At 41.3% G+C, this 17,027-nt stretch overlaps 1 protein-coding gene across 3 annotated transcripts in view; it reads left to right on the forward strand.

The window, feature by feature from the left end:
* Nucleotides 1–17,027, forward strand: part of MSRB3 (methionine sulfoxide reductase B3) — a 162,628-nt gene that overhangs the window by 137,610 nt on the left and 7,991 nt on the right. For all 3 annotated transcript variants that reach the window (XM_059726061.1, XM_059726060.1, XM_019491307.2), the window contains exon 6: nucleotides 8,962–9,059. In XM_059726061.1, coding sequence (XP_059582044.1) covers nucleotides 8,962–9,059 — 98 coding nt within the window. The remainder of the gene's footprint in view (nucleotides 1–8,961; nucleotides 9,060–17,027) is intronic.

Genomic DNA, 17,027 nt, shown 5'->3' on the forward strand with positions numbered 1-17,027 from the left:
TTGCTCTATAAAGGAAGTCTCTCCATGAAATGGAATCAGTTCAACCTGCATTTTGATTGAGTGATTCTGCCCTGGTCAATATCCAACAAATTATTGAGCCTCAAAACAATTTTTCTGAGTTTTGGTTATTTTAATAAATTCATTCCACAGATCTACATAACACTATAGCAACAATATTTTAACATGCTTTTATAAATTGTGGATGTTTGTATTTGAAATACTTCAAAGAAAAATTGCCACAGATCTAACTCTCCCAAAAGGGAGGAATAGCCCTAAGTTTCTGTGGAGTAGACCTTATTCAGAGTTGTATATGATTAAACATGCAAATCTGTGTGCTATTTATTGGTTGTTGTACTCTTTCTTATAAAAGTGATCCATAATACTGTTTGGCATGTGGTCCAGCAGTCATGGAGATACTCACTTGGAACTTTGAAGACCTAGGTTCAGTTCCCAGATCTGCCATGGACTTCCTGTGTGACCCTGGGCAAGTCACTTGGGGATAAGTCCTAAAAGGTATTTAGGTGCCTAACCTCTATTTCAGTGGGGGTTTAGGCACCTACATCCTTTTTTTGGATCTGGCTAGTTCCTTAGTTTCCCATCTGTGAAACAGCAATAACAGTACATGTCTACCTCACAGGGATGTTAAGAACAAAGACGCTTAAAGATTTTTGTAGATGCTAAGCTGCTACAGAACACAGGGGCCAGAAAGTACCTAAGATAGATCTGTTGCCTTACTCAGACATAGTTGAGGGAAGAATCTGGCCCATGAAGTTTGGAAGACCCAAAATTATTTCCTATATTCTGTCTGAATTGAAAACCTAGTAAAGTAGTAACTCCTTATGAAACATTGTTATACCAAAGATTTCTATATGTTTTCTCTACAATTGATGTAGCATTTACTAATGTCTTTCATAAGCAAAAGAACTGTTTTAAATATATGGTAATGCAAATAGTCAAAAAGATAATGGAGTAAATGGTGCTTACCTAACTTTGTAAAAGTGCTAGCTTCTGTGCTAGTTGTTGCTATTAAAGTTATACTGACTTCACAGAAAGTCACTTAGTGAGTTAAAGGGTGGGAGGGGGGGATCTTTCAGAAAATTCTGTATGGATTAAATTTTCTAAGTTTCTGACACAGGGACTGTTTAACTATTTAAAGATTTTACAGGACTCAGCAAGTTGGGTGCAGTTTCATGGTTCAATCCCATGTATGCTCCAAATACAAATAATTGTTGTTAACAATAGCAATAGTCATAATAGTTTAAATCTTGGATTGAAGGGATGATGACGACAGGGCTGCCTTTGTTGTTCATTTAATTTTCCCTTTTAATTCACTATACCTGTTTGGTTAAATCATTTGAATGGCTGGTTCACTGGTTTAGTCATGTATATTACTAATCTATACTACATGAAAATAAGTTGCAGGCTATTTGTGCAACATACATTTGTTTTACCAATTGTGCTCTTGGAAGGAAAACAAAAACAAAGTATCCAAAGCTGAAGGCTTGAGATTGAGGTGACTAGGTCAATAGTAAATTTTAAAAACTATTTAAGATATTTCTTGGTGGCATTTTAAAATTACAGTTTAAGGTTACACTACTTCACCTGATGCTGTTTAGATTCTTTGATACTAAAGACCTACAACTGGCTTATGTGTAAGTTACATTTTTAAAAACATTAACCATGAACATAACAAGAGACACTATTCAAAGGAAAAGAGAAAAATGTCCTTTGGGAGGAAGTAAATTCGGTTCAGGGGTTTTACTGAACCTGAAACAAAAAAGAAATTATTAATGGTTGAATCTTTATAAAAAACACTGGTAAGAAGATCCCAGCTGCTGCCTACCTGTTGCATTTTAACAGCAGTCCAAAGATTGGAGATGTCTAGTATATTTGAGAGGAAATCCAAGCAACTGTAGCCATTCTATATTTAGAAGTATTTAGAAGCCCTAAGGAAGAAGTCATGGTAATTACTATATTATTTTGTTGATTTATGAAGAGAATAGACCCTATAAATTGTCATTGTCCAAGGGACATCTGGAGTGCTCTTGTCAATCCATTGTTTAAACAAATATAACATGCTTAAACTAAAACAAAGAGAAGTAATCCAGATTGCACTGATTATTTTGTAAAAATCTGTTTCGATGCTCAGGGAACAGTGATGGAATGAAAGAGATGTTACCTTTCTTTAAGATGTTCACTGTTTTTCTTTTCTAAATGATAGAAAAACAAATTAGGATTATTCCAGAAAAGTTGATATCAGAGATGTCCAATTCCCTTTATGCGAATGTCATGAAGAATTATACGTACTTGTTGTACTAGTGAAATTTCACTGATTGCAGATAGGTAAAAAGGAGCCCCTCTCTTCTCAGGTTTTTTTTCCAAACTTTCCCCAGCCCACATTTGTCCCCATTCTCCTTTTTTCTTATCCCAAACCTGTCCCATCCAAGCTTCCAGCATGCCTCTCCCTAACAGTAGTTTTTCATGGTCCTTCTGAAAGCCTCATGGAAGGAAGTGAAGAGGAGAAATGTTTATTTTCCAGTGGGCTTCATATGTTCAAGAGTGTGTTTATATGTTATAATCCTGGATTAACTCAAGATTTGTGTGCCTGATCCTGTCTCTAGTTAGGCTGGTATAAATCAGGAATACCTCCACTGAAATGATTGTAAAATATCTGCAGGCAAGGTTATTTTATACAGGATTCAGGAAACATTATTTCTTACTTTCATGGTATCTGCTAGAGGATGAATATAAATCTCTAAAGTTCCCCAAATTACCCCAAATAAATCTTGTATTTGCAGGGGTGTTATATAACACTAGCTCAAGGTGTGTGTGTGTGTGTGTGTGTGTGTGTGTGTGTGTGTGTGTGTGTGTGTGTGTGTGTGTGTGTGTGTGAGAGAAAGAGAGAGTGAGCAAGAGAGAGAGAAGTTAGAGACTTGGATACCTGGGTCTTTTAAGACTCATTCTCAATGTAACATTTATAAAGAAAAAGGGCCTTGTAAAGGTCTACAGCACTTTTGAAGCAAAAGTTTTATTACCCTATTTACAACTTGAATACTTCATATATTTCTGCTGATACAGTTTCTCAGTGGAATAAGAGATTATGAGATTTCACATTCAACTGCTGAGGTTTTCAATAACAGAAGTTGGATTAAAAAAAAAAAATTGAAAAGAACACTGCATCTAAGAAGCAAGGCATTTTACAGGTCCAGGGCCTCTTTCTTTCCTAGCTCATGCCATTCTGTAGTCCTAACATATTCCCTTACCCTCCTACTTTCCCACCTGTAAATAGCTCCTTGAAAGAAATCCTTGCAATAATTACAGCAAAAAGAAAAAAAGAAAGATGATAAAATGCAGACTGCACTCAGTGTTTCTGGTTTCTAAATGGAGAACATAACTGCAGAAATCTCTGCTGCAGGTGAGAAAGTGGAGGCCTCCAGCCAGCAGGTATATAAACTAGGCATAATGTAAGAGCATTAGATGCCGTGGGATTGTAGTTGTACTGCTCAGAAAAATTGTCAAAAGGAACATTACTTCTGAAAACATCCCAAGAAGGCCTCATCTTCACAAGCTGCCTCCAGGTTTGATTCTGCAAATTATTATAAGCTCATACTTTAACAGGTAGATGTCTAAGTGCCTGTTTGATGACGAGTTAGGAAGTTAGGTGTAAATGCACCGAAATGCATCTGAACTCACAAAATAGAAAGTAGGATTGAGATTCTCCTAAAAAAAAAAAATACCAAATCTAGAGCTAGATTATCCTGCCTATATCTAGCATGAGTGAAATGCATGCCTCAGTTAGTTTTTATGGGTCCCTTAGACTTCTATACAGGGGTTAGTGTTGCCCCATAGAAATGTCGTGGGAGCAGCAAGAAGAAAGCCTGCATAAAACTCTCCAGAATATTTCTGGAGACTAAGCTTCCTTCATCCTTTTTTAATCTTAAAGTGAAGGAGGCCGTGGTGCATGTCTCAGTTCATATACCCATTGCTGGCTCTGGATTTCTTTGAGGCACACAAGAAATTGCGACTAGATTTTGAGAGGGGCTGTGCAAACATCTGATGTGCCTCGAGGTGAAAGATTGCTATTCCTTCCTGCTCTTAACTTTCTTATCCATGGCAGAGACCAGGTGTTTGCTTTTCTGAAGAAAACATTCTTTGAAGGGGTCTGAACCCTCTGTCTTTTCTTCACCAAATTAAGGGTCATCATTAAAAAATGGGATTCAGATTTGGGTGCTCTGCAGTTGCATGGAAGCCTTCCCACAATATCTGAGGAAAAAATCCCAGATGTAGGGAATGAGTGGAAAAATCCCAGTGACCAAATGAATGACACTGGGCACATCTACACACGATATTAGTGTGACAATAAACTCCGGATCTGAACAGCCCCAGTTGGCAAGGGGGCTCAGGGATTCAGCCTGCCAGCTCAGGGCTGCTCTGACCCAGCTCAGTGTGCTGCAGAGGGGCTTGGCAGCCCCTGCACTGAAGCATCCTCATGCCCCAGTGAGCCCTATCAGCATCTGCACATACTTTACTATGCACTAAATAATGCCTCCTCAGGATAGTACTTGTGTTTACAAGTATTAACCAATAGCGGCATTTAGTTTACTGCACCCTAAAAGGGCACACATGTAGATGCTGAGACTTGACTGTGGAGCTAATTAGTCAGGTCTGCAGTAAATGTCTTATGTAGACATTGAGTATCTTAAAAATCCTCATTATACTCATACAGAGCCAAGCTGTGTATAATGTTTGGTTTATGCCCAGTCTTCACAACGGTACTAAATAGAATAAAGTTTCATTGTTTCACATGTGTTTTTGGCCCTAGAAATGCCAGTCTAGTATGTTAATGTATCAGAAACCCACAGAACTAAGAACAAACATCTCCAATTCTCAGGCTCATGCAGTCACATCTAGTATAAGATTGTTTTACAATTTAATCCCATTTTAAAGTCTTTTACATCATTATGCCCTTTTAAAATGTCTTTTAGTTGCTACAAGTTCCTGACATTTAGAGCTGTGTGTAACATCTGAATTAGTCCCCCTCAAACTGAACTTCGGGTTCAAGGATCAATATATTCACAGACCTTGGCTCTTGCTCTCAAAAAATTTGCAAACAGCAGCTGAAATTGTTCATTCAGCTGGCAAACTCTCCATGGCTTGTCTCTTGCAATTACCTTTTGTCCCCTTTCCTCCTGCTGCCAGCCATTTCTGTTGAGCTCAAGTTGGTAGAAGTCCAGGAGTACTGACTGTATTCCCTTCAAAGTTTTTAAAGCATACACACCACACAGTAGCATTATTGAGGTATCTCTTCCAGTTTCTATAGTGCTAAGAATTGTAGTGGTTCTCGCACCGAGTTCAGCAGAAGCAAATGAGAACAGAAAAAAGGGAGTCTTTTTTCCCCCCATTTCTGTTTCACCTTGCCTCATTTCCAAAAGGTCCTTTCAAGAATGTTTCAAGCACTCCTAGTTATCAGCCACTTGAAAAGTATGTTTTAGACAGTCTTGGAGAGCATGGTAGGAAGGAAGCAAGCACTCACATGCCTAAAAGGAAGAGTGGGGAGAGGTGGAAAAGATGAACACATGTAAGGTGGTCCCTGGGGATCAGTGGGAAAACAGAAGAAGCTTTGCTGTTCACAGAGAAAAGATGATGGGAAGAAATATAATTGGCATTTTTGGGTCTCAAATAAATGTGTTTACTAAGCACATACACTAAACACAAGTCTACCCATGTACAGACTGCTGCCATGACTAGTTGCAGAAGATATAGCTCCTTTAGAGGGCTCACAAATTATTTAAAAGGTATTACCTTCTTCCTCTCTTTCCTATATGTTATAGCCTCTGTGAGAGAGAATGAAACAGCCAAGAGGGAAGACTTTTCCTTGTAAGTTTGCCCAGTGAACTCAAACCTCCCTCATGCAGCAGTTTGGTTTAATCTCCAGACCAACCAGATAGTATATGCACAAGCTTCTTCAGGAGTTCTACCCTACAGAGCTCACACAACTATACTACAGTATTAGCTCTTATAATGTTACTAGATCTTCACAATAATATTAGTGATTGGATTGGGATGTCACCGCACTGGTGGCGAAACGAGTTAGAGATAGGAAGTGGCTGAAAATCTTTGGGATCACCTGGTGGTTTTACCAGTTTTGTTAGTTACTGTCTTGGGGAACAAAGGTCTCATTGGTAGGAGCTCTGTTCCAGGGTGTCATGTTTGACAAAACAATGCATGCCTTGGCTATTAATGGACTAAATTCTAGTCACTACTGTTGGGTACAAATTCTGTTTTGGGGCGGGGATCAATTCTGTATAAACAGGTTTTCACCTGGAATATATCCAAAACAAATATATTTTTTTCTGTTAGATGGGAAGACCAAAAGGAAAAATCTAGAAGAGGGAGGATGGATGATCTTTCTTTAATGTCAAAACTGACATAAACACATCCCCCCAAACCCTTTGCACAAGATAATTTTCTCAGCAAGACACAGATTGCTTCAATCTCTGCCTAGCAGCCTTTGAAGCTTATTCCTTATTGTTAAGTATAGGGGGAGGGAGGCTTCCCTTTGAGGATTTCTACATCAGTGAAGAATTCCTCCTCCAAATGCTTTCACAAGATGAGAGAATTCCTTGCCCAAAATTGTCCTTTCTTTGGGACTTCTCTGCTATAATATTAGAGCTGGCCAGAAACAGCAAATTCCATTTTGTAAAACATTTTAGTTTCAAAAGAAAAATAAAGTTTTGGCAAAAATATTTTGACCCACTCTGCTTAAAACCTCATGTGTCAAGAAGTGAAGATGGAGAAAACTAATGTTGTTGGAGTGGATCCAGTGGCTGGAGAAGATATACATTCTTTGGAGGGTCACCTTCTGCCGAGCTCTGCAATAGACTTACCCCTTTAAGTTTGTGAGGAAATTGGCATTGTTTGACAGGGATATTTTACACTGTAGAGGAATTAATAGAGATGTGTATGCTGCTTCGTAATGATTATTTTTATTTAAGACTGATAATCTGTTTGAAGGATGTTTGCACTCTTTCCGGTTCTGCTCATTGGTTTTGCTGTTGTCCTTTTCTTTGCATCAGCAGCACTTAAAATAATACCTTTGGTGCGTCTGGTTTTGCAATGTGTTCTGTGTGGGTAAATCCAATTGATTTTCGTGGGGCTCTTTGTGGGCACAGGGGTTTCTGCTTAGACCTCATTGCAGATTTTGAGCTGTAATACAAATGCCTACTGTATTAACAAGGTTTTCCTGAAAGGGTGAGAAATGCACTGTCCTGGAGGGTCAGGGTTTTTTTTAATTTCCCCCTACCATGTATTCTTCCTCAGAAACTTTCTTTTACATTTAACTGTTTCAGATATAACTAAAGGTGTGCAGTGTTTTTCCCTGTTTCCACACTTTCCCTGAACATATTGAGACCATTTGATAGCTTCCACACCTCCCTTTACTAAAAATCTTATGGGAAACTGTACATCCTGTATTCATCTATGTGAAATGATTTGTAGCTGTAGCAACATTCTTTAATAACTTACTGCAAGGCATTTTATGAAATCATTAGTAACAAATGTTTAACAGATATTAGGGAAAGGAACAAGGATCTCCGGTATGTGTGGGCATATGTGTATACAGCAAGAGAGTGAGAGCATGTGTACTCATGTTAAAATATATGGGTGAGAGATCTTAAGGGATTGAGCAAGAGAAGCTGGTATTTTGAGGCTTCAGGTGCGTATTGGGTGGGTGTTGACATGACCTTTAAAGCCTACTAGAGTGGAGTTCCTATGTGTAGCCCAGCTGCAGGAAATACGGCTCTTTGATAACTAAGTTTGAGTTTTGTTTTTTAGGGAGCTACAGGTATAACAGAATCCATGTAGCTGTGGAATGGGAGTCTGGGACACTGAGAAGAGGTTACAGAGATTCAAGTCCCTCAGTCTGTTCTGGTGAACAATGGGAGATGAGGCAGAGAATGATTAAAAGATAAAGGGGTATTGGTTGTAGCTGTGTTGACCTAAGGACTTTAGCTGACAAGGTTGTTTGGGTAAATCTGATATATTTTATTAGACCAACTAAAATAGTTGGAAAAATTGTTCTTTACAAGCTTTCGGGTACAAACGCCCTTCTTCAGGCAGATGTTCCCCGTGCCTGAAAAAAGGGTGTTTGTTCCCGAAAGCTTGCAAAGAACAAATTTCCCAACTACTTCAGTTAGTCTAATAAAATATATCAGATTTACCCAAAGGACGTTATCTGCCTAAAAGATAAAGGATCATTCCTCAGATGGCTTTGGCCATTTGTTGCAAATTGGGTATACGGCTTTGTAGCTGCTTGGTACTTGAGACTGCATCTGTGTGGAAGAACATGTTTCTCCTTGCATCGGTGGTAACTTGAGAGAGATATTTTGTTCTGGATCTTATGTCTGTCCCTGCCTTTGTCATCCAGAGATTAGACTACTATAATCTTCTCTGAATAAGACTACACCTGAGAGCACTCAAGTCGAAGTTAGTCTAAAATTTAGCAACTCCCTTATTAAGTGGGCTTTGCACCAGGAGTGCACAATATTAGTGTTCTGCAAACTCTTCTGATTTGGAGCCTTGATAGAATTTAGGGTATTTTTATTGACCATTACAACTTTAAAGTAATTGAATCCGAGTCTTAAATTAACCTGAGCAGCCCTCTCTGAGCTAGATGCTGCAGTTACTGTCAAAGGAGGTACTTGGCTGGAAAAAGCTTTTGATATAGAAGAGAGGCAACTTATTCCCTGTGTGTGAATAATTTTTATTGAAAGTAAAATATTCTAAGCTCCCTAGGTGATTCAGGAACTGAAGTCACTAAAATGGGATTAAAGCTCCTAAATCACTTCAGGTGTTTTTGTAAGTGTTATGCTCAGTGTGTAATTTTTTTTTTTTTTAGAGTGATCTGACACAAAGATACCATAGTGCTCTCTTTCTCTTGCTCATCTTGTTCCTCTTTTCCAGGTTGGCCTTCCTTCTTCGATGTGATCAGTCCTGATGCAATTACTTTCACTGATGACTTCTCCTATGGGATGCACAGGGTTGAAACATCCTGTAATCAGGTTCGTTGATAGCACACAGAGACCATTTTGATCTTTAAAGGCTGCAAAAATCATTATCTCACATTCTAGTTTCACAGCAAATTGCAAACCTTTTTGTTGCAGTTTAAATACTAAGCATTTTAAGATTTTTACGATGGATCATAGGTATAACAGATGAGTGCCAGTTGGACTGTTTGTTACCTAACATAAACAATATTTACTACAGCATGCATAAATGGTCAGAAGCAATGGTGCCTAGTCTACAAAAATTGCCTTTCTGGAAATCCTGCTGTCCTACCTTTTTAATGGAATAGTTTAGACAAAATTTGGAAGCACTATAACAGAATCTATCATTATGCATTACTGAGGCACAGTTTTAACTGAACCTATTCCCAGGGCATACTTAGTGGCATCAGGCAATTCCATTTGTCATAATAACAAAGTCAGTAGTGCCAGCATCTCCCAGACTTTCCATTATTTGTCTTCTTTAACTTGCTTGCTTCCTTTGTGCTACTCTGCTTTTTGTGAAGTGAATGGCATAATCATTACCTAGCAAAGAGGGAGACTGCTGACCTGGCACTTAACAAAAACTCCCAGCAGGTCATACCTATCCAATTCCAATTGCTTCTGGTAAGGCAGCAACAACTTCCTTTGTGCTGTAAAAATCTGCCTTTCTGTTCCCGGATAGCATTGAGGATGGGTTAATTGATTCATTACTGATGGAATACATTCTTGCTGATCAGGCTACACTTATACATAAATAATCAGAGTAAGTAAAGAGACTTTCAGAAATGCTACAGCATTCTAACAGGCCCAATTCTGCTTCCATTTAAATTAAGGGCAAAATTTTCATTAACTTGAGTGTGGATTCAGGATTGAACCTAACAAGGCCAAGTCTGAGTCAGTCTGGATGGAAATATCTATGACTACAATTAGAAAAATTGTATTAGTTTTTCCTTGGTAGCATGCAACAGGAAATCCATTTAACATGCTTTTTTAGCAACTGTACTCAAAATATTTTAGGAACCCCAGAAGCTCTTCTACCACCCCTTACTGCAAAATACTTTAACACCTTGTAGGAGAATTTATTGCATACACAATATTACTCAATATTAAGGAAACTCAAACTGTGTTGTTTTTATTTCATAATAGAAAGAGGCATTATATGAACTTATATTTCTCACTTCAAGTTTCACTTTCTTGATTTGCTTTTGGGGCTTATACATTAAAGTGCTGAGTAGTATTGGATACAACTCTGTCCTACACCTGACACTGAATCAGTTCATGCAGAGCCTGAAAGGAAAAAGTGTTGAAGTAAAAATATAAATTATAAAGTACATGGCAGTGTACATTTTAGACTGATAACAGTTGGTGAAATTCTCACCATTGGATGTCCCTGGTATAACCTTAGGGCAAGCAAGCATGGGACAGTAGCTTTTTTTTCAACTAATGAACTTGTCCTTGCTTGTATATAGTTAATAACTGTGATTCTCAACCAGGGTGCTTTGGGGGCCACAAGATGTTAGCACTGTTAGGTGTGCAAACATGATTCACAAAATAAACCTAACAATTTCAAATAAGAATTGGTAGTGTTAAAAACATTCTGCCCTGTTGTGATCTTTTTGAGCTCTTTGCAACTGAAGAATTGCTCTAATATTTTTTCTGTAGTAAAAAAATGAGTGAAAACTAAGAATGGCATTTTCCAAGGGGTGTCTTATTCTATGGAGAGGTGCCTTGAGCCTAAAAAGGTTGAGGACCACTAGTTTATTACCTAAGATAAGAGGCAGAGCAATAAGAAATGTTCTCTGTATCATGGGGCAATGTTTAGCTCTTCAATTTTGAGTTAGGATACACTTCTTTAATTAAGTTGATGAACTGATTTTGAGGAAGGCTCATGAATATTCCTGAATGGTCTGGGAGAGAATATAGTTTCTCTACTGATAGCTAGAACTTTAGGACAGTCTTTTATCCTCAAACTAATGATGACAAGATCTCACAGATTGTTTTCCCCAGCTTTATTGTTATAACTAACCTGAGATGTACAGGACTTAAGACTAATTGGAGGGAAGCCATTTAGCATGCTGTTGGCAGACATTTCGTGCCAGTTCTGACTGACAGTGACATAAAGGTATTTCTAAAAACCAGAGCAAAGTCAGTTTACCTTCATCATAGAACACCCTAAATTTTGATCAGTTAATTTGTTTCAAGTAGTTGGCCCGCTGGCTAACTTCATTTTAATGGCTGATAAAATATCCTCACAAATTTGGATTTTTGTTGTTGTTTTCAGGTAAAATCATTCAGACAGAACCATTGGCTTCCATGGACATATGAGCTGGATCCAGATGTGCAGGCACATGTGGTTTGTGGCACCGCAAACCTCTTTGCAGCGCCACAAACCACATGCATTGCACTTTGAACTATGCAGCGCTGCTACTTTGCAGCGCCAAGGCAAAATTTGCTACCAGGATTTCTTGGGGGCAAAAAACCCCCCAGATAAAAAAGGCGGTACAAAGCATGCCGAAGTGCCATGGGCCAGGACAAACACGGAACTGAGGGAGCCCCTGTGCTGAGATACCCCGTGCCCCAGCCAAATGGGGAGTGGCACATGGAGAAGGGCGAGGGGGGAAGCAGGCAGCCTTGGGCTACCTGGTTCCCTGTCTCCACATGCTGCAGAGCCCCCATCTTGAGCCACCCTGCTCCCCAGCCAGCTGTTCCCCAGCTGGATGCGGTGCAGTCTGCCTCAAACAGGGGAGCAGGCAGCCCAGGGCTGGCTTCTCCCCTGTCTCTGTGTGCCTCAGCACAGGGGCTCCATTGTGTAGCCCCCGTCTTGAGGCACACTGCACCCCAGACAACCACTCCCTGGCTGGCTGGGGTGCAGTGTGCCTCGAGATGAGGGAGCAGGGAGCCCAGGGCTGGTTGCTGCCTTGTCTCTGCCTGCCTCAGTATGCAGGCTCCCTGCAGCTGGCTGGGGCACAGGGTGCCTTGAGATGGGGCCTCCATGTGCCTCAGTGTGGGAGCTCCACAGCAGAGCCCCTGTGTTGAGGCACACGGAGACAGAGGAGCAGCCAGCCCAGGGCTGCCTGCTCCCCTGTCTCGAGGCCAACTGTGCCCCAGACAGTCAGGGAGAAGCTGGCTGGGGTGCAAGGTGCCACCAGATGGGGGCTCCACAGCTAAGAGCAAGGCTGCCTGTTTCTTCATCTCCATGAGCTGCTCCCCAATTGACTGGGGCACAGGGTGCTTCAGCCTGGGTGCTCCGCAGTGCATGAAGAGGCATGAAGAGGGCAGTGTGTCTTGAGGCAGACCGTGCCTCAGCAAGCCTCTCTGCAGCACATGGAGCTGTGGGACAATGTGTCCTGCTGCAAACTGCACAACTAAGAGCATGCCCTGCAGCACAAAATAGCACCACAAATTTGTTCTGCTATGAATTGTGCTGCTGCAAACTGATGACCCTGCTTGTGAAGACACAGCCATGGAGGGAACAAGTACTAGGTCTTCTCTAGCTGTTTTAGAGCAGTGTTAATCCATGAAGTAGTGAAAGTGTTGACAATACTTTGCCATAGCCTGTGCTTAGGACCTACTGTATTATTTCACATATCACGTGTCCTCAGATTAGAAATACACCTTGTTTTTGGGAAGGCAGAATGAAGAAAAAAGATTTTTATGGAATTGTGGCTGCATAGAGCTGGGGTAGAGCCTAATGACTTACCCTCCCTTTCATCCATATGCAGAAGCTATGGTTAACCTTTTCATATCTGAATTGGATGCTTTTATCTGAGCAGGGGAAGGAGGTTAAGTGAGCTGAAGAACTTGAAGATTAGGTTTTATTCAGCTGCAAAGAGGTTAAAACAGTAGCTGCTGCCAAAGACCGGACTCTGCTTCTTCTTCCATGTGGTCACTTGGAAGAAGAGAAAGAAAAGAAACAGGAGCTATTTTACATTTTAGGTGTCTCCATACTTCTGTTCTGGGCAGAAAAATAATCTTCCCTGCCTGAGAGACACACTTTCAGAGGGCTAATTTAGGGTAAAAGGGGTGCATGTGATGTTCAAGTAAATATGGTACATTCATCTGGTAACAGCTTCTGTTTAATCGGTAAATAAAACAATGGCAGAAAACCTTCAACTAGACAAGTGTCTGGACTCCTCATACACATAGCTAACCTAAATTAACTAAAACTACTCATGAAAAAGACCTGGCCATTACTGTGGCCAACTCAGTGAAAAAGATTTGCTCAATATATTTCAGTGCTCAGAACAGGAACCTAGAGGTGTATAAACACTGAAGTATAGAAAACAATGCTGTAGACTTCATAATGTCATTATGTAAATCAATGGTATGTCTTCATCTAAATCAGGGGTTTTCCACCTTTTTGGGCAGTGTACCCCAGCGGCCAGACAAGGAGCAGTGTACCCCCAGTGGCTGGACGTGGAGCAGGGGTGGGGAGGGGGGCCAGATGTGCAGTGGCAGCAGCCACTATGTGCGAGCTTTCCCCACTCCCATATCCGGCCGGGTGGGTGGTACCTGCACACAAGCACAGGATGGTGCATAGTGGCACTCTGTCCCTGCCAGCCCGTGTGTACCCTGTAGGGCCTTCTCAAGTAACCCTGGGGGTACGCGTACCCTGGGTTGACAACCCTGATCTAAATGCTTTGTTCATTTTTAGTCATCCTGTCTCTAAAAGGATCTTGCAGAAAAGGGGGAAAAACATCACGCAAAAATAATAACATTAAATTAGAGGCATGCAAAAATTTCCAGAAGACAAGATACCTACCCCTTATGTTATAAAGAGTGTGTTTCTCAGTCTATAATATTTGGCTAGCTATATGATCTGAAATTCATACCTAGCAGTACATCTAGAATAACAAATGCTCTTACGAGGTACTTTATAGAGCAGTGGTGCTCAGCCCATCCAGCTCTGCGGACCTGCTCCGAAATACTGCCACCGCTCACCTACTGCCAAATTCCAGATCCATTGGGAGCCCCCTGGGCTGGACAGCACAGCTCTGCAGGCCAGATCTCGGTTACCCCGTTAAAGAATATTTAGGTTTCCTCTGGGACCTTAGTCAGAGCTTGCTTGCATTTAACTTCGAGAAGAAATAAACGAGAGGTAATCTGCTAGAGTCGTGTCAAATAAGGTAGAGTAGAGAGAGAATCAAGCAAGCAGTGCCCATTACTCTCAAGATACAACAGTAAGATGGCAAATTAGAGAGATTCATAGATTCATAGATGTTAGGGTCGGAAGGGACCTCAATAGATCACCGAGTCTGACCCCCTGCGTAGGCAGGAAAGAGTGCTGGGTTCAAATGACCCCAGCTAGATGCCTCTCTAACCTCCTCTTGAAGACCCCCAGGGTAGGGGAGAGCACCACCTCCCTTGGGACCCCATTCCAGACCTTGGCCACTCGAACTGTGAAGAAGTTCTTCCTAATGTCCAGTCTAAATCTGCTCTCTGCTAGCTTGTGACCCCCAGGGGCGCCTGAAAACATCAAACTTTCTGATGCCCAGTTGACCTGTGTCCAACTTGAAGAGGCAGGTGGGCAGATCACAGGGCCAGCTGCCATTTTTGAGGGCTCATCATGGTCAAGGCTCCCCCATGCCTCTGATTGGCTGAGGGGCCCAGGTGGCCCCACCCCTTGCTACTGATTGGCTACGAGGGCTGTCCATCATATGACTGCATCCCTCACCACTGATTGGTCCTGAGGGCTTTCTGTCATGCAGCTCCACCCCTTGCCACCAATAGGTAGAAGGGGTGGGGCTGCATGACAGACAGCTTTCAGCCAGTCAGTGGCAAGGGGTGGGGTGGGTTGGGGTGGCAGCCATCTTGGGCTCCACAAATAATTGCTTGGGGACACTTTTTTTCTCCTTTCCATCTGTTTTCCAGAGAAAAGGAGAACAGGAAGGTTCGTCCATGCAGCCAGCTCTTTACAAGCCACTAGCAAACCAGCTGTGGCACCACACCATTTCAGGATCTCTCATTGACTCAGTGCTGATTGAAAACATTGCAAACGCCCCCTTCTTGCCTTCAGCTCCACTTGGCAGGACTGAATAGAGCCAACAGCAGTCTGACCAACAGATGACTCGGTGTGCGATGGTTCCATTCAAAACGCATGCAGAGCTCCTGGCGTCGCCCGAGTGCATCTTGAGGCAGGCTGTGGTCAGGGCTAAGGGCTTTGGGAATGTTATTTACCTGTTCTCAGAACTGTTAATCTGGCAGACCTCCCTCCCACCAGCAGCATTAACCACTCACAAATGTAAAACAAACCAATTTACAAAATAAAGACAAAACTATAACCATTACCCAATCCATCAGCAACTTCCTACTAGTGGCACCAGAACTCCCAGGAGATCACACAGGAAGATGGCCTATGGGTAAGAAACATCTTGCAGACACTATAAGGTATAGCTTAACAACACCACATAGTGTATCCATAACATAACCATGTCTTACCCTCCCCAGGGTCCTAAGAATGTGAATCATATGCAGCTGCAAAAAGACTGATTTTACTACAGGCTAGAAATGCATTGGGATTGATATGGCAGTTCTTGGTGAAACTGAAGGGAAATACTCCTCTCCCTTAGTCAAATCCTCATTAATCTCTTGCAGATGAAAACGTAGTTGCTTTTCCAATAAATGTCCCTCCACCTGCTTGCACCAGTGAAACACCTCTCTTTAAATGCTCCTCGATTAGGGCTCAAACTCAGAGAAAAAATTACCTTTAATATAAAACAAAAGCACTTCCAAGAGTATCTGAGAAACAATTTTTTCAGTTCTGTTAGAAACACATCACCATGGAAATACATAAAATATCAGATATTGGTGACAGATAAACGTCAATTGCAAATGCATTTATGGAATAATACCATATTTACCTGACTCCAAGATGATCATGAATTTAAGCCAGCCCCCCTAATACTTAGATTTTCTACATGGAAAATGTATACTGAAACCATTTCCAGCCTTTTTGTGGATGTGTATATAGTACACAGCAGAGCTGTGCTGAGACGTGCCATGCCTACTCTGCACACGCTAGCCTAAAACAGTGTCACTACATTAGTGCAGCACCACACCATACCTGTGTGCCAATAAGCTTTAGCTCTTGAAGGAGCAGGATTGGCATGTCTTGGCACAGCATTGCCTTTTGCTATGCAGACATCCTGCTGGCTTGGTAGGGGAGCTGGGTGCTTAACACAGGTCTCCCTCAGGGAGCTGGAGCTTACCATATGTAGAGATTTACCCATGCAGATCTGGCTGCAAGAGTACTTCAGACTATCCCTGGTAAGCTTTATCAACTCGGGATGTAGACATGCATATACGCAGCTTCTGAAGATTTCTGATAGTCAGAATTTCAGCTTTTATTTTTCTAGACCTCATGATTGGTGAGGAGAAGCCCCCAAACCTATGAAATTTTGTATTGGAGAATATAAATTGAAGCAGTAATTTCTGCCTGTTCCTGCAGACAGCCTGTGTATGTGGGTTGATCAAAGACCATAATAGCAAGAAAATACTGCAGTAAAAAAGATGGCAAAATATTAGCCATGGGTGCAGAGCTGTTAGGCACCTAAGTAACATGTATAGTTTACTCCCAGTCATGAATAATCAACATTACTGGTTTATCCTATTACTACTGTCAATTAATTAAACATGAAGGATAATTGTCTGTCCTTTATGTTTGCTGTCTGACTATCAGGTCAGTAGTTGGTTAGCTGCTAGTACACGAAGGACTATATGATCTCAGTTGCATCAGTCCAGTTCTCACTGAGATCAGCCAGTTACTTTAATGGGAAGACGTGTTGAGGCCTAATAAAGTAGCATGTTGTCCCGTTCAAGGAAAATGGTTTGTAAGTCCAGGGTTTTATTTTTTTATTTTCCATGACACACTGGAGAAATGAGTGTGTGTAACAAAAAAGTGACTATTCTCAACAAGCTGTTATCAAAATAGCATACAGCTTCTGTTAACGCAGTTATAACAGTGTAATCTTAATTCGTCAGTAT

Source organism: Alligator mississippiensis, chromosome 4 (assembly GCF_030867095.1).
Source record: "Alligator mississippiensis isolate rAllMis1 chromosome 4, rAllMis1, whole genome shotgun sequence".
Classification (NCBI taxonomy): domain Eukaryota; kingdom Metazoa; phylum Chordata; order Crocodylia; family Alligatoridae; genus Alligator; species Alligator mississippiensis.